Source organism: Aspergillus sclerotioniger (assembly GCF_003184525.1).
Source record: "Aspergillus sclerotioniger CBS 115572 chromosome Unknown BO94scaffold_2, whole genome shotgun sequence".
Taxonomy (NCBI): Eukaryota; Fungi; Ascomycota; class Eurotiomycetes; order Eurotiales; family Aspergillaceae; genus Aspergillus; species Aspergillus sclerotioniger.
This window is the reverse complement of record NW_020290992.1, coordinates 1070036-1097203: the sequence shown is the minus strand read 5'-3', so window position 1 is coordinate 1097203 and position 27168 is coordinate 1070036. Positions and strand designations below refer to the sequence as shown.

At 53.7% G+C, this 27168-nt stretch overlaps 9 protein-coding genes across 9 annotated transcripts; 7 read left to right on the top strand and 2 right to left on the bottom strand.

Annotated features, from left to right (window-relative positions):
• The first annotated feature begins 47 nt into the window (after nucleotides 1-47).
• BO94DRAFT_137600 (uncharacterized protein) lies at nucleotides 48-2575 on the top strand. The gene has a single exon (XM_025605704.1). It carries the CDS (start codon nucleotides 193-195, stop codon nucleotides 2365-2367), a length of 2175 nt encoding a protein of 724 aa, XP_025472588.1. The 5' UTR covers nucleotides 48-192; the 3' UTR covers nucleotides 2368-2575.
• Nucleotides 2576-3068: 493 nt separating this feature from the next.
• BO94DRAFT_482693 (DEAH-box ATP-dependent RNA helicase PRP43) lies at nucleotides 3069-5992 on the bottom strand. The gene is made up of 5 exons (XM_025608899.1): nucleotides 5603-5992; nucleotides 3656-5522; nucleotides 3266-3599; nucleotides 3148-3212; nucleotides 3069-3093 (listed from the first exon to the last, which is right to left on the bottom strand). The coding sequence occupies exons 1-3, from the start codon at nucleotides 5914-5916 to the stop codon at nucleotides 3471-3473; spliced, it is 2310 nt and encodes a 769-aa protein (XP_025472587.1). The 5' UTR covers nucleotides 5917-5992; the 3' UTR covers nucleotides 3069-3093; nucleotides 3148-3212; nucleotides 3266-3470.
• A 164-nt stretch (nucleotides 5993-6156) lies between these two features.
• BO94DRAFT_562433 (protein arginine N-methyltransferase) lies at nucleotides 6157-9489 on the top strand. The gene is made up of 4 exons (XM_025614285.1): nucleotides 6157-6669; nucleotides 6730-7351; nucleotides 7417-8978; nucleotides 9036-9489. Exons 1-4 carry the CDS (start codon nucleotides 6553-6555, stop codon nucleotides 9294-9296), a joined length of 2562 nt encoding a protein of 853 aa, XP_025472586.1. The 5' UTR covers nucleotides 6157-6552; the 3' UTR covers nucleotides 9297-9489.
• A 2097-nt stretch (nucleotides 9490-11586) lies between these two features.
• BO94DRAFT_454535 (UNC45-central domain-containing protein) lies at nucleotides 11587-14207 on the top strand (the record flags this gene model as incomplete). Its single annotated transcript, XM_025607612.1, has 2 exons — nucleotides 11587-11667; nucleotides 11790-14207. The coding sequence occupies 2 exons, from the start codon at nucleotides 11587-11589 to the stop codon at nucleotides 14205-14207; spliced, it is 2499 nt and encodes an 832-aa protein (XP_025472585.1).
• Nucleotides 14208-14248: 41 nt separating this feature from the next.
• Nucleotides 14249-14622, top strand: BO94DRAFT_530553 (uncharacterized protein). Its single transcript, XM_025610700.1, has 2 exons — nucleotides 14249-14356; nucleotides 14428-14622. Exons 1-2 carry the CDS (start codon nucleotides 14328-14330, stop codon nucleotides 14579-14581), a joined length of 183 nt encoding a protein of 60 aa, XP_025472584.1. The 5' UTR covers nucleotides 14249-14327; the 3' UTR covers nucleotides 14582-14622.
• Nucleotides 14623-16676: 2054 nt separating this feature from the next.
• Nucleotides 16677-20567, top strand: BO94DRAFT_600597 (glycerophosphocholine phosphodiesterase; the record flags this gene model as incomplete). Its single annotated transcript, XM_025616352.1, has 4 exons — nucleotides 16677-16931; nucleotides 16999-19815; nucleotides 19839-20272; nucleotides 20322-20567. The coding sequence occupies exons 1-4, from the start codon at nucleotides 16796-16798 to the stop codon at nucleotides 20565-20567; spliced, it is 3633 nt and encodes a 1210-aa protein (XP_025472583.1). The 5' UTR covers nucleotides 16677-16795.
• A 533-nt stretch (nucleotides 20568-21100) lies between these two features.
• BO94DRAFT_455169 (TFIIH/NER complex subunit TFB4) lies at nucleotides 21101-22315 on the top strand (the record flags this gene model as incomplete). The annotated part of the gene is made up of 2 exons (XM_025607639.1): nucleotides 21101-21146; nucleotides 21234-22315. The coding sequence occupies 2 exons, from the start codon at nucleotides 21101-21103 to the stop codon at nucleotides 22313-22315; spliced, it is 1128 nt and encodes a 375-aa protein (XP_025472582.1).
• Nucleotides 22316-22818: 503 nt separating this feature from the next.
• BO94DRAFT_455428 (threonine aspartase 1) lies at nucleotides 22819-24504 on the bottom strand (the record flags this gene model as incomplete). Its single annotated transcript, XM_025607656.1, has 5 exons — nucleotides 22819-22929; nucleotides 22979-23088; nucleotides 23135-24073; nucleotides 24135-24334; nucleotides 24398-24504. The coding sequence occupies 5 exons, from the start codon at nucleotides 24502-24504 to the stop codon at nucleotides 22819-22821; spliced, it is 1467 nt and encodes a 488-aa protein (XP_025472581.1).
• Nucleotides 24505-25360: 856 nt separating this feature from the next.
• BO94DRAFT_530550 (actin-related protein 3) lies at nucleotides 25361-27142 on the top strand. Its single transcript, XM_025610699.1, has 4 exons — nucleotides 25361-25569; nucleotides 25636-25658; nucleotides 25719-26080; nucleotides 26142-27142. The coding sequence occupies exons 1-4, from the start codon at nucleotides 25535-25537 to the stop codon at nucleotides 27039-27041; spliced, it is 1320 nt and encodes a 439-aa protein (XP_025472580.1). The 5' UTR covers nucleotides 25361-25534; the 3' UTR covers nucleotides 27042-27142.
• Nucleotides 27143-27168: the final 26 nt, after the last annotated feature.

The window sequence follows — 27168 nt, the reverse complement described above, 5'->3', positions numbered from 1 at the left end:
GTTTAGCCGATCATCATCCAATTCCCAAGATTCTCGACCTCGCACCACCTCCTCCCCTCAGCCCGGCCCTTCCTCTGCCCCGACCCTCTACTCGCCGCCATTGGCCGTCAGGTCCTTGTGCTCAGTCGATTGGCCGCGTTCCCGCTCGGCAGCTCACCATTGGAGTCAAATTGATGCAGAAATGACTTGAGAATGCAAGGTCTTTGGTCCCGCGCCGCTCCGGCGCAATCTACTTGCCGTTGCGTCTCTTGCTTGAGCACCGTCTCCAATGGCGTAGCTTCGAGAACCACATCAGCAGCAAGCAAGAGACGTCTCCGGCTCGGAAATTCGGTAACTGCACTATACACAAGCATCTTCGCCGCCGCCGCCTTGGCAGACGCTCAGGCCAAGGGTCAACGCCGTATCGAATGGGAAGAAAAGATTGCCGCAGTGAAGGAAGAGGTCAATGAGCTGGTGGATGAGGAGCAACGCTTGGTGGAGGCCCTTCTGTCGCGCCGGAAGCAGGGATTCCTCCATGGGGCTTTACAGACCAGACACTTCGGCACAGCAACTCGACCGGCACATGTGAGATATCAATGGCCTAGGAGGAACGTGCCGTTTGCTTCGTTTCACTCGACAACCGCGTTTGCGAATGAGAGAGACAGCCAGATCATTCGTGATCTGGTCGCGGAGAGCGATGACCCGCTGGCGGAAGATGCTAACGAGGACTATGGTCTTTCGCTTGATAGTGATCATTCACCCACATGGCTCACCGGCGACGTGGTCCGTCAGAAAGTCATCCGGAAGCTTGCTCTCAAGCAGCTTGCTATTCGACTTCTGCTTCGGCCGGCAATTGCACACAGTTATATGGGAGTCCAGATGAATTACGGTGCCGATTTCTCAGTACCCCAGTTGAAAGTGTCGGAGCTGCTAGCGGAGCTGAATAACCTTCGACGCAGAATGCGACATGTCAAAAGCTCGAAAACATCCAATATCGATGACTTGGCCAAAGACCTTCGCGTGCACTCGATCCGACACATGACAGATGAGCGGAATCGACTGGACCGTGACATCCAGCGTGATGTCGATCTCTATATGCGAGACCATATGCCTCTCCAGGAACTTCTTCTCCGACTGGCCAACAATCTGATGCAGTGTACGGACCCAGACCGACCAGAAGTTTTGAAGAAGATGATCCTAGCATTCACCAAAACTCGCCAGAACGATCTCTGTGACTTGATCTTAAAGACCATTCTTCCTTACAAGTTCCCGCTCAGCGCCTCCCTCATCCTCACGATCCTTACGTTCCTTCGTAAATCCAAGAACCTCATGGGATTTGACATCTTCCTAGAAATGTTGAACGGGCACGGCTATCCGGTCGATTTGAACGGGTTGGGTCTTTATCAGCGCCAAGTGATCAATGGGGTCGAAATCATCGTCCCCCCGGTTGATTCGGCGAACCCAGTGATCTATGCGACCTTGATTGTGTCTTGTTTGCGCTTCGATCAGCCTGATCGGGCCGATGCATATCTCCTAGCTGCTAGGTCGGCTGGACATATGGACGATTTCGCTATCCTCAACTCCTACCTCAGGTTCTGCGCCATCCGCACCGACTGGGAAAAGGGAGTGCAGACACTCAAGCGGACATTGGCGTTCATGGTTTCGTCAACAGAGCATCGGCTGTTCCGACTTGAGCGACTCATTGTGCTCATGGTACATATGTGCGACGCGTGCGAAAAGTACGACATGTCCGAAGCCATCATCACAACCGCAATGAACAGCGGTTTTGACTGGGCGGCCGCCAGCAAGCAATTGGACATCCGAATTCCCCACGATCCTCATCACAGACGATGGAGATCCGCAGCGGAGGCCGCACCGAAGGAAATGCAAGATAAGCGAGCATGGGAGAAATCTTATGCCTTTGTGAATGTCATGAATGAACACCTGAATGTTTATGAGGGCAAATCCCCCTCTAAGAAATGGCAAGACATGATCGAGCTCTATTCCCAGCAGGTCCTAACCTCCATGCTCGCCGGATCCCCGGCCTCATCCAACGCACTCAATGCATCCCAGCCGGCCTTTGAGGACGGCGACCGCCAGAAACTACTCCTAGAGATCAGCAAGCAAGTCGAAAGAACCAAGCAGGAGAACGAGTCTGCTGCAGCTGCCCAAGAGCAAGAGATCACATCGCTCAAGGCCGAGATCTCCCAGCTAAAACAGATGGTCTTCGACCTTCACCAAACGCAAAAAAAGGAAACTATCCCACCACCTCCTCCCTCCCAACCCAGCCATCACGACCTCCTCCGCCAAAAGCATGAACGCATGCCTCCCACCCCCGAACTTGGGGCTCCTTTAAACCAATTCAGAATCCGATACATGAAGTCGTAGGGCCCAGTCACCTAAGACACCTCTCTCCTAGGTAGCTCTACGCTTCAACCCACCGCGTCCGTCACCATGCGCCTCTCTCTCTCTCTCTCTCTCTCTCTCTTCCCCTACCTCTGTGTTCATTTGGTTGAGCGGGGATTTCTACACTTACACCTATACTTCCTGTGTACGGTGAGTGTCTTGTTGATGTTCCTCTCACTAACTGGCCGCCGGTCTTGCTTCTGTCCAGGTAACTGGTTGGCTGGTTCAGACACCCTTTTTTAGATTTCGATATAGTTGATACCTGGACAAATTGTATAGTATAGTATTAGGTCCTGCGGGAAGTTCGCAGCTCCAAGGCGTTCCGAATCGCCTTAGTAACGACCACGTAACGCATTTCTAAAGCATGTAGTTGAAGGCATCCTGCATAGTTAAAGAAGTCAAGCATTGCTAAATGGCTTTGTCGAGCATCTCAAAGGGCTCAACCAAGCACCCCAAAGAACTCTGTTGAACTTCTCAAAAGACTCTGTCAAGCATCTAGAATATGGTACTTGATTCAGACCTACAGTGTGAATAAACGTTTCGAGCTCTTTTCTCCTCCCCTTTTTGGGGGGGGGGAAGTGGTGAGTAATAGCGATATAAAGTAAGTCACGTTACGAATGAAACAGAAAAGCCAATCAGGTTGTCAAATTTAAGAATCTTATAGTCTAATAAGAAGCCTTCCCGCTGCCTTTTCGCTGCAAACTTCCCTTACCCAGGATCTGACCTAGTGTTTCTCAGCGTTGTGCGCTTCGAAAATAATTCTGTGACTACAACCTACACATATCCTTGTATCAAGTCTGCAGGTATTAATGCATGAGAAAAGTATAATAACTGTGCCTAGATGTAAGCCCGAGGTATCCCGCAGATCAAAAGGAACTAAATACCGTGAAAGCACCCATGAACCCCTGCAAATGATGATATTGGAGGCGAGAGATGGTAAGAAAGATCAACCTGGAACTTGGGATGAAAGGAAAAATGAAGATGGCAATGAAGAGAACCGGATATTCCCTTTTATTGAACTTCGAAATTATCATGGCATGAAGAAAACATGGTCTATAGATTTCGTGACAACGAGATTAACTAGTCTATCGTCTCTTGCTAGAGTCGGAGCGCATCTTCTCCCTGCGCGAGAGTCTCTCGGCGGCGCGAAGAAGCGAGGATCGGATTTCACCCTTGGGGAAGCCGGAGATGTCGTAGTAGGTGGGGGCGATGTCCTATTGGAACGGTGTTAGTCAACGGGTAGCATTTGGAGATTTGGGATGGGACTTACAATGAGCCATTCGGGCTTGACGGCTGTGATCGTCCGAATGTAGTTCTTGGTGGTGAGAACAAATTCGTTGTAGAGAACCCATTCTGCTTCGTGACCCAGGACAGTCGAGGGATGCAACAGGACGTTCTGGTTGTCCTTGATGGTCAAATACATGGTCTTACCCTGGGTTTCCTTCTTCGCGACCTGCATGAAGAACCCTGCGCACAGCGCACGGCGGATGTTCTCGTAGTACTTCTTGTCATCGAAGGGGGTGGAAATCATTTCGAGTTCTTCACGCTCCATGATGCGCAGGAGCTGCATGCGCACGTTGTCCGCCGACTGCAGCGACCGCAGAGAGAGGAAGTGGTCGTGGCACCATTGCTTCAGGTTCTCCTGCGCTTCGGGGCTCTTGAAGGCGTGGTATACGTTAAGGAGAGTAAGGTGGTCGCCATCGGGGTGGGCAAACAGATCCTTCATCTCATCCGCACGCTTCCGTTGAGAAGCTGGTCTGACAAACACCTGCGGAACGGAAAGTAATGCTGTGATGGAGAGAATTTCGTTGGAGCAGTAGAACTCAGGAGAGCTGATAAGCATCACGGCAAGCGCAGGATCAAGAGGGAACTCCGACGCAAGGCGTCCCAGCTGGGTCAGGTTGCCATCGTCATCCAAGCAGGCCAGGTAGTTGAGTTCTTCCAAGGCTCGCATAAGGGTCTCCGGGGCAGGGGGGTCCATCAAATCGAAGTGGACGAGATCGTCGACACCCAGCTTCTTCAACTCCAGCACCGTAGAAGAAAGATTCGAGCGGAGGATTTCCGGGTAAGTCTGATCGATGAGTTCTTTTTTAAAGGCTCCCTCGGTGTAAAGACGGAAGCACTTTCCGGGGCGTGTACGACCGGCACGACCAGCTCTCTGCTGTGCGGAGGCCTTGGAAATGGGAGACACCAGGAGGGACTCGACACGGATACGGGGGTTGTAGATCTTCTGTTTCGAGAATCCAGGGTCGACGACGTAGACGATACCGTCGATGGTAAGCGAAGTTTCGGCGATGTTGGTGGACACAATGACCTTCCGGCCGGGACGGCCCCCCTGACGGCGAGGGGGTGGTGCAGGTTCGAAAATGCGCTGCTGCATATGCGGGGGCAGACTACCATAAAGAGGGTAGACCTTGATAGGTCCAGCATCAGCCTCCCTTACCATTTCATCAGCCTCTAGCGAAATCTTCCGTGCGGCATCTTCAATCTCTTCTTCACCGGTCAAGAACAGAAGGATATCACCCTCGTCTTCCGTGGCATGGATCTGCAGGACTGTGCGAATAGCGGCTTCCACATAATCCTGTTCTGGCTCAGGAGTATAGAAGATCTCGACTGGATGGGTACGACCGGGGACTGCAAGAAGGGGAGCATCGTTGAAGTAGCGCTGGAACTTTTGTGCATCCAGAGTCGCAGACATGATAATGATCTTCAAGTCCGGGCGACGCACCACAACTTCCTTGAGAAGACCCATGAGAACATCAGTAGCCATCGTTCTCTCGTGAGCCTCGTCAAGAATAATAGTACTATAGCGGTTAAGGTTGTGGTCATGCATGGCCTCTCTTAGAAGCATACCATCCGTCATGTACTTGAGTACGGTCTTGGAGCTGGTCATATCTTCGAATCGGATGCTGTAACCCACTTCCTCTCCTAGCTTGACATCCAGCTCGGCGGCGACACGTTGAGCAACAGACATGGCGGCGACACGACGAGGCTGGGTACAAGCAACCATCTTGCGCTGCGTTTGCGGCAAGTCATCGAACAGGACGAACTGAGGAATCTGAGTGGTCTTTCCGGAACCTGTCTCACCGACGAAGACCAGAATCTGCGACTTTTGGTAGAGCTCCAAGAATTCATCTCTATGAAAAGGTATAGTTAGAAACCGATTGCCATAATAAGATCGACTTCGATAAGGGCCCAGGAAGGCTGAAAAACTCACCTCTGAGCATGAACCGGAAGATCGCGACGAGTCTGCAAGATGGAAACGTATTTGCTGGAGAACGGCTGGCCGTTAAACGGGTTTACATCACCATCCTCCACCTTCTTGGCAATCGCAGCGGTCGTCTGGTGCCTCTTTATCTTGCCAAAGGCAGGGTGAAGGTCCGCGGCGCCATCGGTCCATGAGTTCGAGTTGGTGGAGGACTCATACATGTGAGCCAGGTACGGGTTGTCCTTGGGATCGGTTTCAGGCTTGTCCATCTTTTGACGCTTAGCACGCGAACCGTTATCAGAATCTGAGCGTCGATCAACCATGACGTCTAGCAGTAGACGAAAAAAAGACGGGGGGAGAGGTTTGCTGCAGACCAACAGAACGAGAGTTAGGTTGTCGCCAAACGCCGTTCAGAAAAAAAAGGCGGCCCGGATAGGCAGGTCGGCCGCCCTTCGCCACAGCTGCAGTTTTCCCCGCCTCACCGCCGGGGATTCTGCCGCCACAAACCCCACAGAAAACACCACCGCCGGCAAGTCGCGACGGGATGCATGTTTGCTCAGGTACGCGGGGCTATCCAGGAGGCCATTGTCGCGCGACGTTCCACTGAAGGGGGGTTCCGATTTCTCTGTTAGCATCCCTGCGCCGGCGGCCTGCTCCTTTGCTCTCCCAGTCTTCCCCCGTTGCTATATTAACCACTACTGAGCATGGCTTGGAGATGAAAATTGCCGGGAACCCCAATTGATTTGCTATTTGCTATGCGGGACTAATTATCTTCCACATAAATAGAGACCGCTGTCAACACCGACATCCCTTCTCCTTTATAGATATAGTCGGTCGACTATCTTCTGAACCAGGCAATTGTCTATAGCTCTGCGGATTGCTCATGATACTTTTCCTATCCCCTCATCAAAGAGCCCCATTATTCTAACATCGTTCCTCAATATCTGCGATTCCCGACCATGGAATCGTTCAGCAACCCGGAAGACATGCCCCCTAGTTTTTGCATCGGGCAGCATGAGAGCGCCCGCAAGAACCCCATCACTGCTACAATTGTACAGGCAGCACATGAAAGCAATGTAGGCGTCTCTTTGTGCTGAAATGCTGGCTCTCATCAGGTGCTAACTTCAGACCTTCAGTATGATATGCTTACGGCGCCAATCACTACGGAGACGTTTCATTCTCGGATTCTCGCCCTCCTAGGCTCCAAGCCAAATGCGCCTCTGACACCTGCTGCTAATGGCACTCTGATGACAACCGATAACATAAGACCTATCGAGATCCCTCCTCTGACTCCCGCCGATAGCCATCTGACTCCGGATGAGACGATGTCGCAGCTAGTTGGAGTTACCAGCAGTTGGATTGACTTATGCTCCCCAGACCCTCTGATTGCAGACATCTCTCGCCAAGTTCTCATGCGGGAAGTGGCCTATGCAGCTTTTTGTGGCTTGGGGTACCTCTTGATTCCGGGCCCGAAACTGCACCACGGAGATATCCATTCCGAAGGCGTGATGTACTATGCAAGAGCGATCCAGGATGCCATCAACCTCGCCCCTTACATACAATTTCATATCTGGACGACCATGGTTGACAACCCGGATTCTGAAGTAGATGGAATAGCCGACCTGTCTCGCCTCGCTCGCCCAGAATTCCTTGGAGACCCTCTCGCAGGACAATCATCGAAAGCGGATCCATTTGGGACCTGGGATGCTTGGGACATCATTCGGAGGACTTGTAGATACCACTCGAGGCTTGTCGTAGGTAAGTAGATATTCCGGCCCATTAATGTGCTGCGCCCATACTTGTTGCTAAGATGACTTTTCCAGCACTCTCAATGTCCAGACACCTGCCTCCTATGTCCGTTCAGTCTCGGTGGTATTCCGAGCCAGTTCATTTACTTACCATTGATGCTCAGGCCTTCATCAAGAACCAAAAGGGCTACCCTGTGCTGTCTAAAACACACCAGGCGCTCATTGGTCGGTTCATGCGCCTTCGGACACCCCCATGGATTCTTCTCTGTGATGTTGGCACACTCCCAGGAGTAGACGCGGAAGAGACCCCGGGAACTAAGTTGCCCGCTTTGTCGGGCTCCGATTATCCTAGCCTCACGCAAGCCGCCGTATCCAACAAGAAGCATTATGACCCGACCCCCCATCTGTCATACCTAAGAAACCTTCAACAACGTCAGCCCTCTCGGAGTGCCATGGAAAGGTTTGGTGTCGGATACCAGGACTATCTACAAGCACCTTTGCAGCCGTTGACGGTCAACCTGGAAAGTATTACCTACGAGGTCTTCGAGAAGGATCCCATCAAATACAAATGGTACGAGAGAGCGATCGCCAAGGCGCTTAGTGATTGGGCAAGTGAAGGGAAGCCTACTTCGAACCCTGATGGCCGGGTGGTTGTGGTTGTGGTGGGTGCTGGTCGCGGACCTCTCGTATCGCGGGCCCTTCAGGCCAGCATTGATACTGGTGTCAAGATCGACCTTTGGGCTGTAGAGAAAAACACCAATGCTTTTGTCCTTCTCCAGCGTCACAACGAGCAGAAATGGGGTGGCCAGGTTAAACTTGTCCAGTCGGACATGCGAAGCTGGAAAGGCCCTCAGGTTGAGAGGAAGGATGACTCGGGAGTACAGACAGGACCGGTAGGACAAACCCTTGGGATTGGAGACTCATTGCTTTACAATACCAACGAAGAGCAGGGTTCTGCGCAAGCGCCCCAATCGGCGGCCGCGCCCCCCGTTACTGAGCTCGTTCCCACTACGATCGACATTTTGGTGTCTGAGCTCCTGGGCTCATTCGGCGACAACGAACTCTCCCCGGAATGCCTTGACGGTGTCACACACCTGCTTAACCCTGTTCACGGGATATCTATCCCGGCTTCCTATACGGCTCACCTCACACCCATTGCGGCCCCGAAACTCCATGCCGATGTCATGAACCAAGCTGTCTCCAACCCGGCAGCTCCCGAGACGCCGTATGTAGTCATGTTACACGCCATTGACTTCCTCTCGACGAACCAGCCCTCCGCTGCTGCACTTATGAGTTCTACTCATGGAAGCGCCAGGTATAGTGCCTGGGACTCAATCTCCACCCTTCCAGGTTCGGGGGAGACGCCCATTCCGTTTGTACAGACAACATGGTCCTTCGAACATCCTAACCGGCACATCCCACCGCAATTGCCATCCACATCGACGATTTCCAACGCACATAATGTACGCCGGACTCGCCTATCTTTCCCCGTTTATAACCGAGGAGTGTGCCACGGGCTGGCTGGATACTTTGAGACAGTGCTATACCGCGACATTGAACTGTCCACCAATCCAGTCACGATGGACACCAAGAGCGCAGACATGATCAGTTGGTTTCCGATTTACTTCCCATTGAAGGTTTGTATTGCCCCAGCCACTGTGGGAGCACAGGATGCTAATGAGATGCAATGTTAGACCCCTCTCAATGTACCGGACAATGGCGAGGTGGTGGTGACCATGTATCGACAGACTGACGACCGCAAGGTTTGGTATGAGTGGATGGTGGAGGTGTTTGCCGTTGAAGGCAGCGAGGAAGAGGTGGTGATGAGCGGAGGCAAGGCCGTGTCTCCAGGCATGCAGCAGCAGCAACAACAGCAGCGATCACGTGGCGGGCGACGTGTCCGGGTTGGCATCAGCGAGTTGCACTCAAGCATTAAGGAGGGCTGCCTCATGTGATGCGCCCGAGGAAGGAAGCTGACGAAAGGGATCCTCCGCCTGTCCTGACTAAGATGTAACGAGACTGATCCTTCAGTGATGATCATTTCTACGTGTGTAGTTAAGCGTACCTCTGAATTGTTCCGATCGCAGGATTGATCGCCGGGGGCCTTGTTCTCCGGTCCGCGAATTGCATGTGGTCTTCAGGCTAGGCGCGTCGAGTGTCCACGCTTGGTGGGCGGACTGGGAGGACTTTTGTCCTCTGACGTGATGGGCATTTTGTCCGGTCCGGAGCAGGCCTGTCCTTCCCAACATGTTTGTATAGCCGGGCTGTGTCGATGGGAATGCTGAATATTGCATGGACCAAGCCCTCGGCCTCACCGCCGAGGCCGCTGCTCATTGGCCACGGGCGTCGAGCCGACGGGGGGTGTATCAGTGCGTCTCCTCCAGGGACGTGGCTTCGTCCCATTTGGAAATGGTTGAGAAGAAGGGCCTTCGCATCTGATCCTGCATCAGCAATCCTGCATACGCCGTATGTACGGAGTAGATCCAGCATTAATCGGGAGGGGGCTCAGCACGGAGGAGATATGCCACCCCCAGCAGATTGGATGTAGATGTACGGAGTCTGATGTAGCTACGCAGGGCTGGCTGGACCATACAAGGTCGGTTACACTGGCACAGGGCGGCTCGAAGGAGGAAAAAGGCGTAGATCAAAGATGTAGCCAAGCGACCAGACGACCACTAGTGCGACAAGACTATCGGACCAAGAACTCTTGGAGGTTGGGATGCGGATCAGTTTGCTTCCCTCCAGTCAATACAGATTACAGACTGACCTGCGCCTTGGAAAGGGGTGGGTGTGTATCTATGAGGACGGGGCGGCGGCAACGTGATGCAACGGGCCCCTGTGGTTGGTGTTATCGGCATCAGAAGAGAAAAGTTCCGATTAGATGAAACTGCGTGCTCTTATCATCCGCCATGGTTAGCCATTATTAACTTCCCATCCAAGCCGGAGAAGGCGTCATTGGGATCCAAGCGTAGGGGGAAAGGGGGGGGGATCAATCTTGAATGGTATTATGCAGATAGGCATGTATACGGAGTAGATACATGGGGAGGAGGGAGCTGGACCAGCAATCGGTAGGCTAGTCTGTTCTATCTAGTATCTATCGGCTAGGGTGCCGACTCCAAGCGTGAATTGTTATTCTTAGCCATCTTATCTGAGACCGGAGACGATACGCCGTCCGTCCTCCTCCCCCCTCTAAGTCGCAGGCTTCCAGGCTTCCAGCCACCCGGGGAACCCACTCCGTCTTGGGCAACCGGATGCTCCGTCGGCTTCATGTCACGGGGAGGGGATTATAGTTCTGGCTGCCTTTCCCCGACTTCCCTGTGGATGATAATACTACGAGGGGATCAGGATGAGATTGGTGCTGATGCTCTTACCTACTATCGATGATTCAGAGGAAATGATAACCCCCTCTTTGAGTCTCCATAATATAAGAACCCGGAGTTAAGCGCACGCCGAAGGGCGGCCGAACCAGGGGGGGGGTGCCTCCGACCGTCGGGCGGAAGGGGGCCTTGGGAAGTGGGAAGTGGGAATATGCATGCCGGCTGCTTACCCTCCATCCTCCTCCGCCGTGGGAGTGGAAATAGGGCGCCTTTTCGTACCCGTAATAAACCGTTTTGAATTGTACTCCCCCGGTTTGCTGGGCATTCGGAGCTCCAAGGACCTGTCACACCGGTAGGTTACCGGTTACCTTACCGTACCTAGTACCTACGTTCCTCCAAGGAAGGCTCCAACTGGCTCCAACCCACATCCCGCCAATCCTCCCCTCCGTCCCCATACAATCCAGAGGTTAACTTCCCTCCATCCACGCCCAGAGGCGAAAAAAAAAAGAAAGAAAGAAAAAGGGAAAAGAAAATCACCACTCCCACCATTACCTCTCCCTCCACACCTTTTTCTATTCATACTCCCCTCCTGCATCCTGTCAGCATCACCCTGGCTTTGCGACCGCAACGCGACCCTTCTACTCGTCCTTTTTCTCCATGATTGCCTGTGTGTCTTGTCGCTCGACCATCGCTCCGGAGGTCGTGGGTTGACGCAGCTCCCTCAACCTCTTTCTGACTACGACTACTTCAATCTCCACTCTCCCGGCCACCACCTTCGACCTATCCTCGGAATACTCCCGTCTTGCTCTCGGACTGTTTCCCTTATCAGTCCTTGCTCCCCGCCGATTTCTTAATTTCCTCCAGAACCGGTATCACATCACCCTTTGTGTCCCGCCCTACACCTATCGGCTCTCGTCTCAGGCCTGAAATGGTTCACTCTACGAGCGAGGATCGCGCTGTACATCTGACACGGGAGGCTGTTGAGTTGATAGATGCTGGTCATCGTGAGGTAGGTCTCGACTTTTCATTTGCTACCGACCCCGCGGGGTTGCTATCGGCGCGTGGCTTCTGCTTTGTTCGCCGATAACATACATTCCATGTGACTAACAACTCTCCGTGGTGCAATTGCAGGCCGCCTCACGAAACCTTCGAGAAGCTCTTACCCTAGCCCCAGAGCATCCTGCGGTCAAGGAAGCTTTCGTTAAAATCCAGCAAGAGGAGGAAAATGGCCACCATCTCCTAGATCTCTGCCGACGCTATACCGGTGGGAAGGATGAGTCTGCCGGAAAGGAAGTGGCCCTTTATCTCCGAACGGACGGACTCAAGCCTCCCGAGGAGGTTGCATTGGAATGTGTCAAGCTGTTGCTAGCGCAAAGGCCACATGCCTTGTCGTCGCTGCAGGATGACATTATCTCAGGGCTGGTTCGTCAGAATACCAGTGTACGGCTCTACTTCTCGGGGCAGTTGCAGGTTTCGGTGACCGCGTTCTTTGATGAGATCTATGAAAGAGGCGACGCGGCTGCCGTATGCCTTGACACCGTGGTCTTGGATCCTGCCGTATGGCCATCCGAGGATGCCCGTCTACATTGTGAGCGCGAGCTCTTTCTGCTCTTCATCGCCAAGCTCATGGAATCGGGCCATGATATGGACGGTCGCTCCCTCAAAGGCATCGCGCGTTTACTCGCTGTCGATGCAGAGAAGTTGCAGGAATTGATTGATGATGAAGGACTGGAGGTCATTATGTCGTCCTTGGATAGTCGACTCCCTCTTGAGTGGAGGAGTCAGGCGACCCTGGCAACAGTCAAATATCTGGAAGTCTCGAAGCAAGTCGGTGAAGATAGATTCTCTAGGCTTGTTTCTGCTAAAATCACCAAAGCTCGCAGCGACGACTTGATCGAGGCGTTTTCGGCCACAGCTGCCGTCTTCCCCGTGATCCCGGAAGTTGCGGCTAGTCTCTTCCTATCGGAGAGCTTCATGGCCGCTCTGGCTCCCCTGGCCTCCAGAGATGCAAAGAGCCGAAAGGTGGAACCCCATTTTCTGGAACTGTTGAACGCCGCCTGCATGAACAAAGCGTGCCGGGAGGCCATCTCGAAGCACCTCTCAACTTGGCTTTCCCATCTCCTTACAAATGGCAGTGACGAGAGCTCCGAGCTGGCGGCCGTCATATTGGCTAAGGTCCGCACTGCTGCACAAGCCGGGCCCTCGGAAGCTAATGGCAAAAGTGATGAGGAAAGCACCCGGGTCACCGAGCTGGTCGATCGCTTCAAGGATTTAATGTCGAAGCGTAAGACTGAGAATTTGTCGAACGTGATCGAGGGTTTGGCCTACGCGTCCGTCAAGCCCGCCGTCAAGGAGCAACTCGCCAGGGACCCGGCATTCCTTCAAGATCTACTGAAGATTCTGCGGGAAAACTGCGCTGATTCGTCAGTGCTTTATGGCGGCCTCATGATCGTCGTAAATCTGACTCAGTTTCTTCCCAGTTTGACGGAAGAACAGAAGAAAATGTCCCAACTAAAATCTTATGCCGACGCCTCCCCTAATGGGGCCCGGGCTGGCCCTGACCCTCTTGATGACGAGCAACATGTCATCGCTCGTTGCAACGCGCTCATTAAAGCAGGCATCATGCCCCTTTTGGTTGATTGTGGCAAGACGAATTTGCCCTCGGTGCAGGGACTCATGGGCAAAATTGTCCTTGCTCTGTCCCGGGACCGGAAATCCCGGGGAACTTTGGCGCAGCAAGGTGCTATCAAGTTCTTACTCGGTATGGCAACCGCAAAGCAGGGGTCTTCAAACGAGGCCGTACAGAATGCGTCGCATGCACTTGCGCGAATCCTGATTTCTGTCAACCCAGTACACGTGTTTCCGTCCTCTGGGTTCCCCCAGATCACTTCCGCAATCAGGCCTTTGACCGTGCTTCTGGCAACCCCCGAGACCAGTACTCTGACGGCAGAACAGCCGCGGGATCTGTTGCCTGTCTTTGAGAGCCTCCTTGCTCTGACGAACCTGGCCTCCCACCCGGATGAGGCTGCGCCTGAGGCCATTGTTCGTCAGTCCTGGTCCGTGGTCGAGGATCTCCTTCTCTCCAATAGCCCCTTGGTCCAGCGGGCCGCCTGCGAGCTGGTTTGTAACTTGATGACCTGCGAGTCCGGAATCGTCAAATTTGCCGATGGCTCCAAGCGAGCGGCTCAGCGCCTACACGTGCTACTGGCTCTCACCGATACAGATGATATGGCCACCCGAAGTGCCGCCGGCGGAGCTCTTGCGATGCTGACCGAGTTTGAAGCAGCCATCGCAGGGATCCTTGAACGACCTCGCGGGGTCCAGTTGCTGCTGGCCATGTGCGAAGAAGAGGATGAGGGTTTGGTGCATCGCGGTGTGGCCTGTGTGCGGAATATGACCTGCCTTGCAACTGGGGACATTGGCCGGCGGGCCAAAGAGGCTGTCAAGGCCAGTGGGGGTGTTGACATACTGACTAATGTGCTGAAGAAGACGAAGAACACGGCGGTGCTTCAAGTTGGAGTGGAAGCGTTGAAGCCATTGGTTGGATAGTCGGCCAAGACCCTGGCGGCATCCTAGGCTGGCATACGTGTCAGCGAAATTTTTTTTGTTCGATGATTTCTTTTTCGGTGATCTGGGCTTGATTGATGTAGCGTTTCCGATTTACGATCCATGGGCTGGGGGCTCCGTGATGTGGTGTTCTGTGATGTTTAGTTACCTACGAAGATCTCTTTTCGGCGTTGGTAGTTGTCTTGCCGGCGTCCTTTCTTACCGTGTTCTATTTTAGCCTTCCTGCGTGGTTTCTGCTGAATTACTTACGACTCTGGCTGGTTTATGAGCGTGGGAACGGCGTCCGGGTGATTCTCAACAAGATTCTCAACGATACAGGGAATATCGGGTCGGCTTCCCTTCTGAGTGCGCCATAGACCAGGGTGGTTTTTGCCTGGGTGCGATTGAATTATTCAAGTGACTAGCTGAATGATATGCACGATGAAATACGCGGTTGAAGTTTCCTCGGAGCGCGAGAGCCGTCCGGATTCCTCCGGATGGGTAAGCCTCGATAGCAGGCCGCCGGCCATCGACGTCACTTGGAGCGGGGCAGGCGATATCCCGTGATGTAAATTGGATTCAGCTACGATTCTTTCAAGTTGCACAGCAAGCCCTCGGGATCCCTCACTTTCTGAGTGTTTGGACAGGACTACACTACTACCCAGTCCTCATCTCCGATCCTGTCCGCGACTCCACATACAAGTACCGGTGGAAGAACGGATCACGCCAACCCCCCTGTCTATCTAACCGGTAGATAGTGTCGACCCAATGCTAGCAGGGGGTTCCCTTCATGGAGGGGTGGTAAGAAATTGACAGCTGATAAGCTTTCGGACGGTCGATCGTTGGGAAATGGCCTGAGTGGTGACCGGTGACTGATCACCGAGCAATATACTATGTATCAGGTATCAACAGATGGAGGAGATGATAGGTCGATAGTACTACTACTGTGTACTACCTGGGCGAAACCTGAGCAATCTGAGACTTTCCCAGGAGACTGCCAACCCCCGTTGGATGGGAGTAGGTATCTAGTGTAAATTAAAACAATTCACAATAATAACGGGGATATTAATATCACTCTATCCTTCCCTTCTGTCGGAAGATGGCCGTAGTCAACCAGGAACGCGAGCAGAATCCTCGTCGCTCTCACCGACCCGGACAGGGCAGGGCATGTGACGTGCAGGCCGTCCATTCCGTCCACCTTCCCCATCGCCTTCCATGCAGCCAAGTATCCCCCCCACCATCGCCATTTCTGATGGCTGAATGGTTGCTGGTTTCTTACTTTCTTTTTGCCCAGCCCGAGGTTCCATCCCCCCTATCCCATTCCTCGATCAGATGAAACGGTGTTGGAGGATGAGGGTGATCATGAGCCCAACCCTCCTCCACTGGCAATTAATACGCCATGGTATTATCGCGATGGAAGAATCCTTCAGGCCCTAGCACTGGTTGGCGGGTCCCCCGGCTATATATAGGGTGCCTGCTATGGTCCAGACTCGTCTTGCTGATAATACTTGGGTTTCCTTAGAGGCTACTAGTACTGCCATTCACTATCACCAACGGACAGTACCTACGGAGTAGGAATACGATCATCAAATTCCTGTGGCAACCCTTCATCTGGGCTTACATCGAGTATCAATAATTTATCCACCGCCATTTGATCTCTCCAGCAATCCATTTGACCCCCTGTGACCCGTGCCTTGCAAATTACAATAGAATTTGGGATCCATCGTCGCGCGGTGGTTCGAACCGGCCATTCGCCGAGTGGCGCGAGCAAATCAGAGGGCGTCCGCCGGGCAGGAGATCCAGCGCCGGGCCTTCAATGGTCTCTCCGCCCGGAGCCTGTGCTCGACTTCGCGACCCTCTCGGCGTCCCCTTACTGGGTCGAGGTTAGTTTGCACCTCTCTTACGTCGCGGTGGAGGAGCCTCTGTTAGTCACGATGGGGCCTCCTAGCCAGTCACTAGCCCCCCTGGACTAGTATTTGGCAGCCCTGCCCCCGGGGTGCATGCTGCAAATGCAATCCGTCCTTCTGGTTACCTACTGTTACTCGAAGCCCCCCCCCAAAAAATCAGCATCCACCGCTGACCCGTGCACGTGCCGATAGGTTCCAGAAGTTGGTCTCGGTCTCCTTTATCGGGACGGAACATTCCTACTCCATACATTTGCAACTAAGTATATGAGCCATTGTTCTGGCTGGCCATTGCGCTTTCTTTCAACCCTCCTACCATTCGCACGCAATTCTCCGTCTGTCTGATTCACTCCCTCCTTACAGCTCGTCGCTGTTGTCGCCAAGTTCCTCAGGTTTTCACCTCCCAGAATCTCGACCTTTCTGCTTTCCCCATGTCTTCGCATTAAACTGACACATGGCGCTGTTCTCCTCAAAGCTCTACTTGTCATTTTCCTTTTGTCTTGCTCGGATCTACCCCTCCGATAATATCTGATCTCCGTGACATCCCTACCGTTTGACTTCAGTCAATTTCCGGGATCATAAGAGCTGGGGTGTCTGTATATCATATTTGTACTCTCCATAAGAGCCTTCCCCGATTGATTCTTTCTCTCACAACCCATTGGAAAGAACAGCGAACAAATCGTCAAGATGAAGTTCGGACGCAATCTGCCTCGCAACATGGTTCCCGAGTGGAGCTCTTCCTATATCCGCTACAAGGCCCTGAAGAAACTCATTAAGGCCGCAGCGGAGAATGTGAAGGCTGGACAGAATGCCGACCTTGCAGGTAAGTTGTTTCTGTGATAAACATGTCGTCTGCATCACAGTGCGGCCATTCTAACGCTACCCTCTAGGTTTCTTCTACTCCCTCGATCGAAATCTCGAGGATGTCGATTACTTTTACAACAAGAAATATGCCGATTTCTCTCGTCGTCTGAAGTTGCTGGAGGACCGATATGGACAGTCCTTGGATGGTGGCCAGCGTCTAGACTCCGAGGACGTCGAGGATCTCCTGGCCGCCTTGTTGGAACTGCGCGGTCAACTGCGTAAATTGCAGTGGTACGGCGAGGTTAACCGTCGAGGCTTTATCAAAATCACGAAGAAGCTCGACAAGAAAGTTGGCGCCGAGGCACAGCAGAAGTACTTGGAGACCAAGGTGGAGCCAGCACCGTTCGCTTCGAACACCCGGGTGACCGACGCGTTGAAGAAAATCAACGACCGTTTGTCTATCTTGGGTGAGCAAAAAATAAACGACGATGCTAGCTCCACGCGATCTTCTCTGTCGTTGAAGAAGGGCCCCGCGCGCCCGAACTTGAACCTACCTGCGAGCATGCTTCTGACCGTCGACGAGGCTCTGCGTAAGGATGACACTCATGTACTGTTAGAACTGCTTGAAACCCTGAAAGCGGCGGCAGATGAGTCAGGTGAAGAAGATGTGTACCCCAAGGTTCTCAACAGCCTGCTTCAGCGGGCCATCTTCTACCGCTCCAAGGCCTGCATTTCGGTTCTCCTGGGTCGCATGGACACCCTGGATGAAGACGATGACATTAACAAGCGCAATTGTGTCCATCGACTGGTGATCTCGATTGGCCGGGCCCAGTCCACTACGGACTCGGAACAATCTGCCTCCCTGATCCTGGACTTCCCTCTGGAGACATCGAACTATATCACTCCTGCGGCCCTGCCAACCCTTCAACCTCCTCGTTCGGTCGTGATGGAGGCAGATCTCCCCAGTCATTTGGACAGGTCCGATCCTTCTGTGTCGCTCCTGCAGCATCTTCTGGACCAGCTCCAGCCCCATCAACGAGGTGCACTCATCGCGAAGGACATCGCGGGGCGCACCCCGCTGCACTACGCCGCCCAGTATGGATTCAAAGTCGTCTGCGAAGTTATTATCGAATATCTACAGGCCTGGGATCTTTTCGACGTCACCGAGGGCATTGATAGCCCGCACTGGCAGGACAATGATGGCTGGGCTCCGTTGCACTTGAGTGTTGTAGGAGGCCATCCACTAACGACCCAAGCCCTTCTTGAGTCGGAGAACTGGCACGGTGCCAACAAGGACAAGGCGAAGATTCGCAAACAAGTCTCGCGATCCAGCGCGGTGCTGGCCTTGGCCACCAAAGCCAACTTTGTTGATATTGTCCGGCTTTTGGTTGAGGCCGGCGTGGATATCAACTACCAGGATGAACAGGGTGAAACCGCGTTGCATGTCGCAGCTCGCTTCGGCCATGATCAGTGTGCCAAAATCCTGCTCGGCGGTAACGACGAGCAAAAGGCGGATACCGAACTTGCCGAGAACACTTATTCTTGGACGCCTTTGTTTATTGCCTGTGTCGATGGATCGTTGAGCGTGGCGGAGCTCCTCATCGAGGCCGGTGCTAATCTGGAGAGGTACGACTCTTCCGGATGGACGGCCAAGGAGCATGCATCTCTGAGGGGCCATCTCGACATCGCCCGGTGTCTTGCCAAGGTCACTCCCCAGCCTGAGATTGCCGAAGCGGAGCCTGTGATACCGGTTCCTGCTTTGTCTTCCGAGCCTCCCTCTCCTCCACCATCCTCACTTGCCGAGCGGAGATCCAATGGCAATCCTGGAACAAGTTCTCTTCGGAATGCGGAACCCATTAAGACCTTTGGCCACCGGTATCTCACTGATGAGTCCATGATTCTGGTCAGCCTGGGAACTATGGATATGCGGACGCATATGGAAGCTGTGAATCTCGACCGTATTCCCATGGAGAACGCGCATTCCACTCAACTCGACACTGCCCTGTCTCTGGTTGTTTCTGCCAGCGGGGCTCATGGAGAGCCAGAGGTGATCGACCTTCCTGTTCAGGATAACATCTCCACCGAACCGATCGTCTTCCATGCGGCCGATGCCACTAAAGTGAGGCTCCTCTTTGATCTCATCCCGACATACTCTGGGTCCAAAGACAAGGTCGTCGGACGTGGCGTCGCCTTGCTTTCTAGCATTAAGCCGACGGTGGGATCGCACCGCATCAATCTGAAGGGCGATTCCACGGTTCCCATCGTGGCCGCCAACACCCTAGAGGTCATTGGCTCGGTGACATTCAACTTTCTCATCATCACGCCCTTCAAGCATCCCAACATGACCATCACGGGGAATCAGACCTACTGGAAGAGTATGAGCTCGACGATGGTGATCGGACATCGCGGTTTGGGCAAGAACATGGCCAGCCGCAATTCACTGCAGCTGGGCGAGAATACCATCCAGTCGTTCATCGCTGCCGCGAATTTGGGCGCTTCCTATGTGGAGTTCGATGTCCAGCTCACTAAGGATCATGTTCCTGTCATTTACCACGACTTCCTCGTTAGCGAGACAGGCATTGATGCCCCCGTCCACACCCTTACCCTGGAGCAGTTCCTCCAGCTGGGTGATAAAGGTCCCTCGCGTCGACAGGGATCCCCGTCACGCACACCGGACGGTTTTGGAGAAAACACCAACACGGCTTTCCGTCAGCGGTCTATGTCCGTTGGTGGGTCCGAGTATGATCCCTGGGAGCTTAACGAGAAGATCAAGCATACCCGGGATTTCAAGAAGAAGGGCTTCAAGGGCAACAGCCGCGGCAACCACATCCAGGCCCCATTTGCCACTTTGGAGGCATTGTTCCGAGAACTGCCCGAGTCGGTAGGATTTAATATTGAATTGAGTGAGTATTATCCCCCCGTGAAGAACAGTTACATGTCGATCTGACCCGGATCGCAGAATATCCTATGCTCCACGAGAGCGAGGAGGAGGAGATGGACACATATGCGGTGGAGCTGAACTCGTTCGTGGACACGATCTTGACCCAGGTCTATGACATGGGCAAGGGTCGCAACATGATCTTTTCCAGCTTTAACCCGGATATTTGCTTGTTGATCTCGTTCAAGCAGCCGTCCATCCCGGTCCTCTTCTTGACGGACTCTGGTGCTTCACCTGTTGGTGATATCCGAGCTAGCAGCTTGCAGGAAGCGATTCGTTTTGCATCTCGGTGGAACCTGCTGGGTGTTGTCTCGCAGGCCGAAGCTTTGGTGCTCTGCCCACGCTTGGTGCGAGTAGTGAAGGAATCTGGTCTGGTTTGCGTGTCGTATGGCGCCATTAACAATGATCCCGAAAGCGTTAATGTAAGAGCAGTCACCGTTCGTATGCTTTCTTTACTAACAGTCTGTGCAGCTCCAAGTGGCAGAGGGAATTGATGCTGTCATCGTGGACAAGGTTCTCGCCATCCGGAAGGGTCTCACCGATTACCAGAGCAAGGGGGATACGCCGGGCGTTTCGCCGCAGCCCAGCCCTCTGGCGAGAGCGACATCCGGTGCTCTTAAAGAGTCGATCAACATTCCGGTTCTAAACCAAGCCGAGCAAAAAGACGATCATCTTCATGTGAAGCCCGAGGCCATCATTACATCTAACCCTCAGTGATTTTTAGACCTGCTTGGTAGATTTTGCAAAGACCTGCTCTGATACTACTTGAATAGGATTTTGTTGGTATCTGCCTTGTACATATGTTTACACAGTGTAGAGCTCCTGTATTTGCAGAATATACGCATAGTGTCCACCACTAGGTAGATGGAGTAGTATAGATCACGTGCCCGTGACCGGGTCTCGCTCGGAGATGGTCCTCCATCTCCGTCTCCGATCTGATCGCAAGCCCGCAAACTTCTCCGCGCAAAACTTCTCGAATCAGTCCCTTCCCTCCACCAGATATTGAGCACAGATCCATCACCCTCCACTACCTGCAATACACTCCCGTGGAGCTTCCCTGAAGTTGAGCTCGTCATCAAGCCATCAGCAGTGCGGAAATCAAGCTCTAACCGCCGCACCGCATACTACGAGCCCAGATCCTAGCAACAATGTATACTCCTTGAAACGACCACCCTATAGATCGTTTTGTCTCTCAATTCTTCCTTTCAATTCTCTTGCTCTGCCTCACAAATCCTCTCGAAACACCCAAAATGAACACTATCGACGCAACAGAGCACTACGAAACCAGCGCTAACGGTACCTCCCACCTCCACCTCCACCTCCACCCCCATCCCATCATCCCACCTCCCCCTCCAACAAATCTAACAGTTACATACCACACAGACCGACCCCCCTCCCTCCTCACCGTCATCGTCGACACAAATCCACACGCCTGGGCACTCCTCAACCCCACCCTCCCCCTCTCCACCGCCATCGCCAACATCCTCGTCTTCCTCAACGCCCACCTCGCATGCAACTACGCCAATGAAGTCGCCGTGGTAGCCTCCCACACCCACAAAGCAACATGGCTCTACCCCGTCGAACGCACCACTACTACTACCAGAGACACCGACGGCGACATCGCCATGCACCACCCTCAAGCCTCCTCCCCTCCCCCAACCTCATCAACCAGCATCAACAAATACCGACCCTTCCGTATCGTCGAAGAACAAGTCACCGCTAACCTGCATGCCCTAATGACAAATACCTCTTCCGCTTCCCTATCAACCACAACATCTACGATGATGGCCGGCGCTTTAACTCTGGCTCTAAGTCATATCAATCGTCGAACTATAGCTTGGAATGAAGCCCATGGTGGAGATATTTCCAATCCTAATGAATCGTCCAATCCCTCGTCGAGTAATACAACTAGAGCCACGCCCGAATCTACACTGCAGTCACGGATTCTAATTCTTTCTGTGTCAAGCTCCACGGGGTCTGCACATCAATATATCCCTATCATGAATGCCATTTTCGCGTGCCAGAGACTGCATATCCCCATCGATGTGTGCAAGTTATCTGGTGATGCGGTGTTCCTTCAGCAGGCGTCAGACGCAACCAAGGGGATTTATATGGCCTTGGAGGAACCGAGGGGCTTGCTGCAATACTTGATGATGGGGTTTTTGCCGGATCAGAGGTCCAGACGCCATTTGGTGTTGCCGACGAGGGTGGATGTGGATTTCCGGGCTGCGTGCTTTTGTCATCGGCGAGTGGTGGATGTGGGGTTTGTGTGCTCAATTTGTTTGAGTATATTTTGCGAACCGTTGGGGGATGGGGTTTGCTTGACTTGTGGGTCGAGGTTGGATATGGGCGATTATGGGGCTAAACCGGCGGTCGTGGCGAGGAAAAGGAAGAAGAAGAAAGTCAAGGCGACTGGGCCGTCTGCGACAGGGACCCCGACGCCTACCCCAACGCCGGGGCCGTGATTGTGGGTTCGTTGAGAGAAGTCCTGCCCAGGGCGATTTATGGGGTTAGGACTGGGTTGCCTACGGAGAGTGCACGGAATCGACCTGAACTGCAATCCATGCACGGGCTTTCCACGATTACTCGTGCATTTGGTAATCTAAGGTTTGTTTGACTTAGGAAACGGCTCCGTCTCTGCAACCATATTCGGCCCGTGCGGTCATGCTTCAACCCGATGTATTCTGACAACTATCAACCAACCGGGGCTGTGGCCACACTTCACTCGGATCATTCGCGGTGAAAGTAATCGAACGGGAACAGTCTAGTAGCTTGACTCAATAGGCATGAGGTATTCCTGAGGAGACAGAAGGTTAGCCAGGGCCGGTCTTGCGAGCGTCGCCTCATGTACATAGAATAGAAGATCATAGGATAGGCTGCATACTTCTTGGGGCAGATCACACTGAATTGGGAACCCTGGGCCTGACCGCTGTCAGCTAGGTTGTTGTTCATGAGCCTTATCTGCGGCCTACCTCTTGGGTCGACAAGCGCGGCCACCCTGGGCGATGCTGCCGCCCCCACTGCTACGCGACATGACACAGACCGGCTTCTTGTCGGCACTGCTCATCGATGCAAGGGCCTAGGCACGAAGAGTTAGCGATGACAACAAGAAACCTTGGACGTCTTACGAAAGAATCGGTGTTGTGTGCGAAGTAGAGGAATATCCCATCGACGGACTTCTTGACCGAAACGATGCCGATAGCACCGTGGGAAATGCTGCCTCTGACGCCTGGATGAGCTGGATTCAGATTAGCTTAGCATTCACGACGGCCCAGGAGATGTACCCATGAAGTCATCGGCGATCACAGCCCTGATGGCTTCTTCCTCCGTGACCTCTTCGAGACTGCCATCTTTGCATCGTCGGTGGCTATAGTAAACGCGCGACGCGCAGGTGCTGGCGGCCATGGTTGTCGCGATGTGCTCGCCAGTCCCTGAAGTAACCGTCGCAACACTGGTTGCCTCTGGATCTCCAGGGTCCACCGGGATGACAAAAGTCCCAATGCCGACAAGCGCAGCTGGTCCGATCCTGCCACGGTGTTTCATCCCAATACCCCCGGAAGAGGAGCCCGCGGCGATATTGCCATAGCTGTCTATGGCAATGGCGCCCACGGTGTCATTGACGCGGTCGATTTCTGTAGCGTCAGAGGAACGGAGTGGTTCGACAGCAGACGGCGACGGAGAGTTACCGTCAGTCAAAGACAGGTTTCCATCCCCGGAGGGCCAGGTCGCGGATGCAGCATGCTGTATACCATCAACAAACTTGGCGTCCTTGACCCTGGGGGAGTCGGATGGTGAGCAGTCCGGGCCTGCTGGGGGCGTTATACCGTGGGGTTGACGGGTGAGCCGTGGATCCGCAGTCGTCCCTTTTATTACAACTGGAGAGCTTATCCCAGTCACCGAGGCTGGTCTCGACAGCGGCTCCAGCATCTGGGCTGGGTTGACAGACACTGATCGGCGAATGAAGGCTCTATGAGGATCATGGTCTCCGTGTTGCTTTCTCTCCCTGAGAGTTGCAGCTTCCAGCTCCCGTCGCCAGTGTTTCCAACGATCTCGCGCACCTGGGGAGATCAAGGCGTCCGGGGGTAGCACCACCAGCCCATGTTCGTAGGCGTATTCCGTTGCACCCTGTCCCACCAAGAAGTTCGGAGGCACCCGTGACAGTGACAAGGGCCTCGATGAGGCGTCAAGGATGACCCTTGCAAGAGAGATGGGGTTTTTGACTTCTACCAGGGGATCAGCCAAGTAGTTGAAGTGAAGGCGAATGGAATGAAAGTGATTACTTACGAGCCGTGGCCCCTACCGCACCACTCCGCCCTAGATGGTCCACCATGGTAGCATCACACTCGACCTTACCCTCAATATTCAGGTTGCTATTGTAGCCCGCATTGGTAATATCGGAGTCTTCTAGCACCATGATGGCAGCCTCGACGGCATCGACGGCCGAGCCGCCGTTCTTTAGAACTGCCATGGCCACTCTTGCCGCACTGCTCTCGTTAGTTGAGACGAAACACGTCTGACAAGTAAAGACGCGAACTAGCAGGACTTACTTATCACAGGTCTCTAGATGAGCTTTTTCATTGTGTGGTGCATGAAAGCCAGCACCGGCATGAACGAAAATGGCGGAGATATCTCCACCCCCTCCGAGACGACTCATAGCAGGCGTCGGTTGCTGCGATCCTGCGCTGGAGGAACGCGAGCTTCTTAAGCGACGAGGAAGAAGGAAACGAAATAAACCTGAGGAGCGTGGGTGCGTCAAGGCGAAGGATCTAGGTAGAATAACCCTATGGTTCGTTCACTGACCCTGAGAAGCTGGCATTGCAAGCTGATCTCTGGTAGAGAGATGGGAACGAAGGAGTTGCCGAGGGGATGGAGAGATGTAAAGAGTGAGAGACCCTTGGCAAAAGAGAACCTGGAAGCCCACAGGGACGCGGGTCTTCAAGCAGACAAAATAATTGGTGCTCTCCAGATCAAACCGTGTGTTTGCACTGGTTGGATGATGTGAGAGGACCAGCAATGGTGAGAGAGTGTGCACAGCTAAGAATAGCTTCGAGCTAAGAATATTACCTAGGAGAGGAATAATAGGCAAATTTCGAGGGGCGGGATGGAGGGGGGGGAGATATGGAGGAGGGGGGTCTGTCTAAGGATATTATGTGGCCCAGAAGTATAGAAGAGAGAGACAGACAGTGAAGCCTAAATGATTGGATGGATACACGAATCAAGCTCCTTCCTTGGGCATTCCATTGGAAGCAGTTTCCTGCTCGAGCCTTAGTACCTACCGGAATGAGTTCTCATGCAAAGTGGTGCAATGCCCACCGCCTATCTATGAAGGGCTGCTGAGTGGGAAGCATTAAAGGCATTTGTTTGTAAATCCCGTTTGGGGAGGAGGTTGAAGCCCACCGGGGACCGTACCATACCGAACGTGACGTCTACCCGTAATTCCAGGCCATCAGGCAGGCGGCCATCTTCTGCCCGCCTCCATCTCCGTCTCTCCCCTCCTCATCCCCCCCCCCCCAATCTCCCTTTCCTGCTTCCCTCCCCAGTACTTCGTGGTGGAGTTCCTGGATGATAGCTCTTTAACTCCACACCATTTGAGCAATCTTCAATCCCCCCCGCCCCCATTCCGTTCCCTTCTTTGTCCGACCAAATAATCAGGGGGAGTGTGCGTGTGCTCCACATCATCCGTCATGGCCTCCCAAACCCCGGCCGTTGTCATGGACAAGTATGTCATTCCCTACCGAATCTCCCCTCACTGTAGCTTTCACTAATTGGGGATTTCGCCATGCAGCGGAACTGGATATTCCAAGCTCGGTAGGCCCTTGACCGCATCCCAGTGGAGCTCCCGTGAAGCTCCAGGCTGACAAGTCGCAGGTTTCGCCGGTAACGACTCGCCCTCGTTTGTCTTCCCCACGGCCATTGCGACCAAGGCTGGTGCCGGAGCTGCAGGAGCCTCGGGCCCTGGAAGACCCCCTGTTGCGAACAAACCGTCCTTCCTGGCTGGCGGTGGTGGGGCAGGTTCCCACCTGTCCGCGAAGCGTGGCACCGAGGACTTGGACTTCTTCATTGGCGATGAAGCTCTGGCAGCGGCCAACGGTCCCGGATATGCGATCAACTACCCGATCCGCCATGGTCAGATCGAAAACTGGGATCACATGGAGCGGTTCTGGTCGAATTCCATCTTCAAGTACCTGCGCGTCGAGCCGGAGGACCACTACTTCCTCCTTACTGAACCGGTAAGCGATCGCCCGTGTTATCAATTGCGACCTGGATGTGGACTGATTATGTTGTGGGTAGCCTTTGAACCCCCCGGAGAACCGTGAGAACACCGCCGAGATCATGTTCGAGTCGTTCAACTGCGCCGGTCTCTACATTGCCGTTCAGGCCGTGCTGGCCCTTGCTGCCTCATGGACCTCCTCGAAAGTGACGGACCGATCCCTCACCGGCACGGTCATCGACTCTGGTGACGGTGTGACGCACGTTATCCCCGTCGCCGAAGGTTACGTCATTGGATCATCGATCAAGAGTATACCGATTGCGGGTCGCGACATCACGTATTTCGTCCAAAGCTTGCTGCGTGATCGCGGTGAGCCGGACAGCAGCCTGAAGACGGCCGAGAAGGTCAAGGAGGAATACTGCTACGTGTGCCCGGACATTGTGAAGGAATTCGCCCGCTACGACCGCGAGCCGGACCGCCTGCTCAAGCACACCGTGACCTCGCCCAACGGCCGGACCGTGAGCATCGATGTGGGCTACGAGCGGTTCCTGGCGCCGGAGATCTTCTTCAACCCGGAAATCTACTCGTCGGACTTTTTGACTCCCTTGCCCAACGTGGTTGATGGAGTGATCCAGTCGTCGCCGATTGATGTCCGGAGAGGTCTGTACAAGAACATTGTGTTGTCCGGTGGATCCACGCTGTACAAGGACTTTGGTCGGCGTCTGCAGCGGGACATCCGACACCTGGTGGATGCGCGTATTCGGGCATCGGAGGCGCGCAGCGGAGGAGCCAAGAGTGGTGGTCTGGATGTGGCGGTTGTGACGCACAAGAGACAGCGCCATGGGCCGTGGTTCGGAGGTAGCTTGCTGGGCCAGACGCCCGAGTTCCGCAGCTACTGCCACACCAAGGCCGAGTACGACGAGATTGGTCCTAGTATTGTGCGGCGGTTTGCGCTTCTTGGTGGGCCTGGCAGTTCGTAAGGTGTTTCTATAGTTATTTGGTTGGTGCTGTATCGGGGATAGTAAATAGTGAGAATTTCCAATACACCGTGCTTGTATATATGATGTATGCTCGATGTATGGTCGATGTATGGGCAGAGGCATGAGA

Excerpts from the sequence above, each read along its gene's own strand:
- BO94DRAFT_137600 (XM_025605704.1), top strand. The coding sequence starts at position 193 with ATGCAAGGTCTTTGGTCCCGCGCCGCTCCGGCGCAATCTACTTGCCGT.
- BO94DRAFT_482693 (XM_025608899.1), bottom strand. The coding sequence starts at position 5,916 with ATGGTTGATCGACGCTCAGATTCTGATAACGGTTCGCGTGCTAAGCGT. Across the intron at positions 5,523-5,602 it reads CTTCCGGTTCATGCTCAGAG|AGATGAATTCTTGGAGCTCT; the intron begins GTGAGTTTTTCA and ends ACCTTTTCATAG. Across the intron at positions 3,600-3,655 it reads TCAAGCCCGAATGGCTCATT|GACATCGCCCCCACCTACTA; the intron begins GTAAGTCCCATC and ends CCGTTCCAATAG.
- BO94DRAFT_562433 (XM_025614285.1), top strand. The coding sequence starts at position 6,553 with ATGGAATCGTTCAGCAACCCGGAAGACATGCCCCCTAGTTTTTGCATC. Across the intron at positions 7,352-7,416 it reads CCACTCGAGGCTTGTCGTAG|CACTCTCAATGTCCAGACAC; the intron begins GTAAGTAGATAT and ends TGACTTTTCCAG. Across the intron at positions 8,979-9,035 it reads CGATTTACTTCCCATTGAAG|ACCCCTCTCAATGTACCGGA; the intron begins GTTTGTATTGCC and ends ATGCAATGTTAG.
- BO94DRAFT_530553 (XM_025610700.1), top strand. The coding sequence starts at position 14,328 with ATGGGCTGGGGGCTCCGTGATGTGGTGTT. Across the intron at positions 14,357-14,427 it reads GGGCTCCGTGATGTGGTGTT|CGTGTTCTATTTTAGCCTTC; the intron begins CTGTGATGTTTA and ends GTCCTTTCTTAC.
- BO94DRAFT_530550 (XM_025610699.1), top strand. The coding sequence starts at position 25,535 with ATGGCCTCCCAAACCCCGGCCGTTGTCATGGACAA. Across the intron at positions 25,659-25,718 it reads AACTGGATATTCCAAGCTCG|GTTTCGCCGGTAACGACTCG; the intron begins GTAGGCCCTTGA and ends GACAAGTCGCAG. Across the intron at positions 26,081-26,141 it reads ACTTCCTCCTTACTGAACCG|CCTTTGAACCCCCCGGAGAA; the intron begins GTAAGCGATCGC and ends TGTTGTGGGTAG.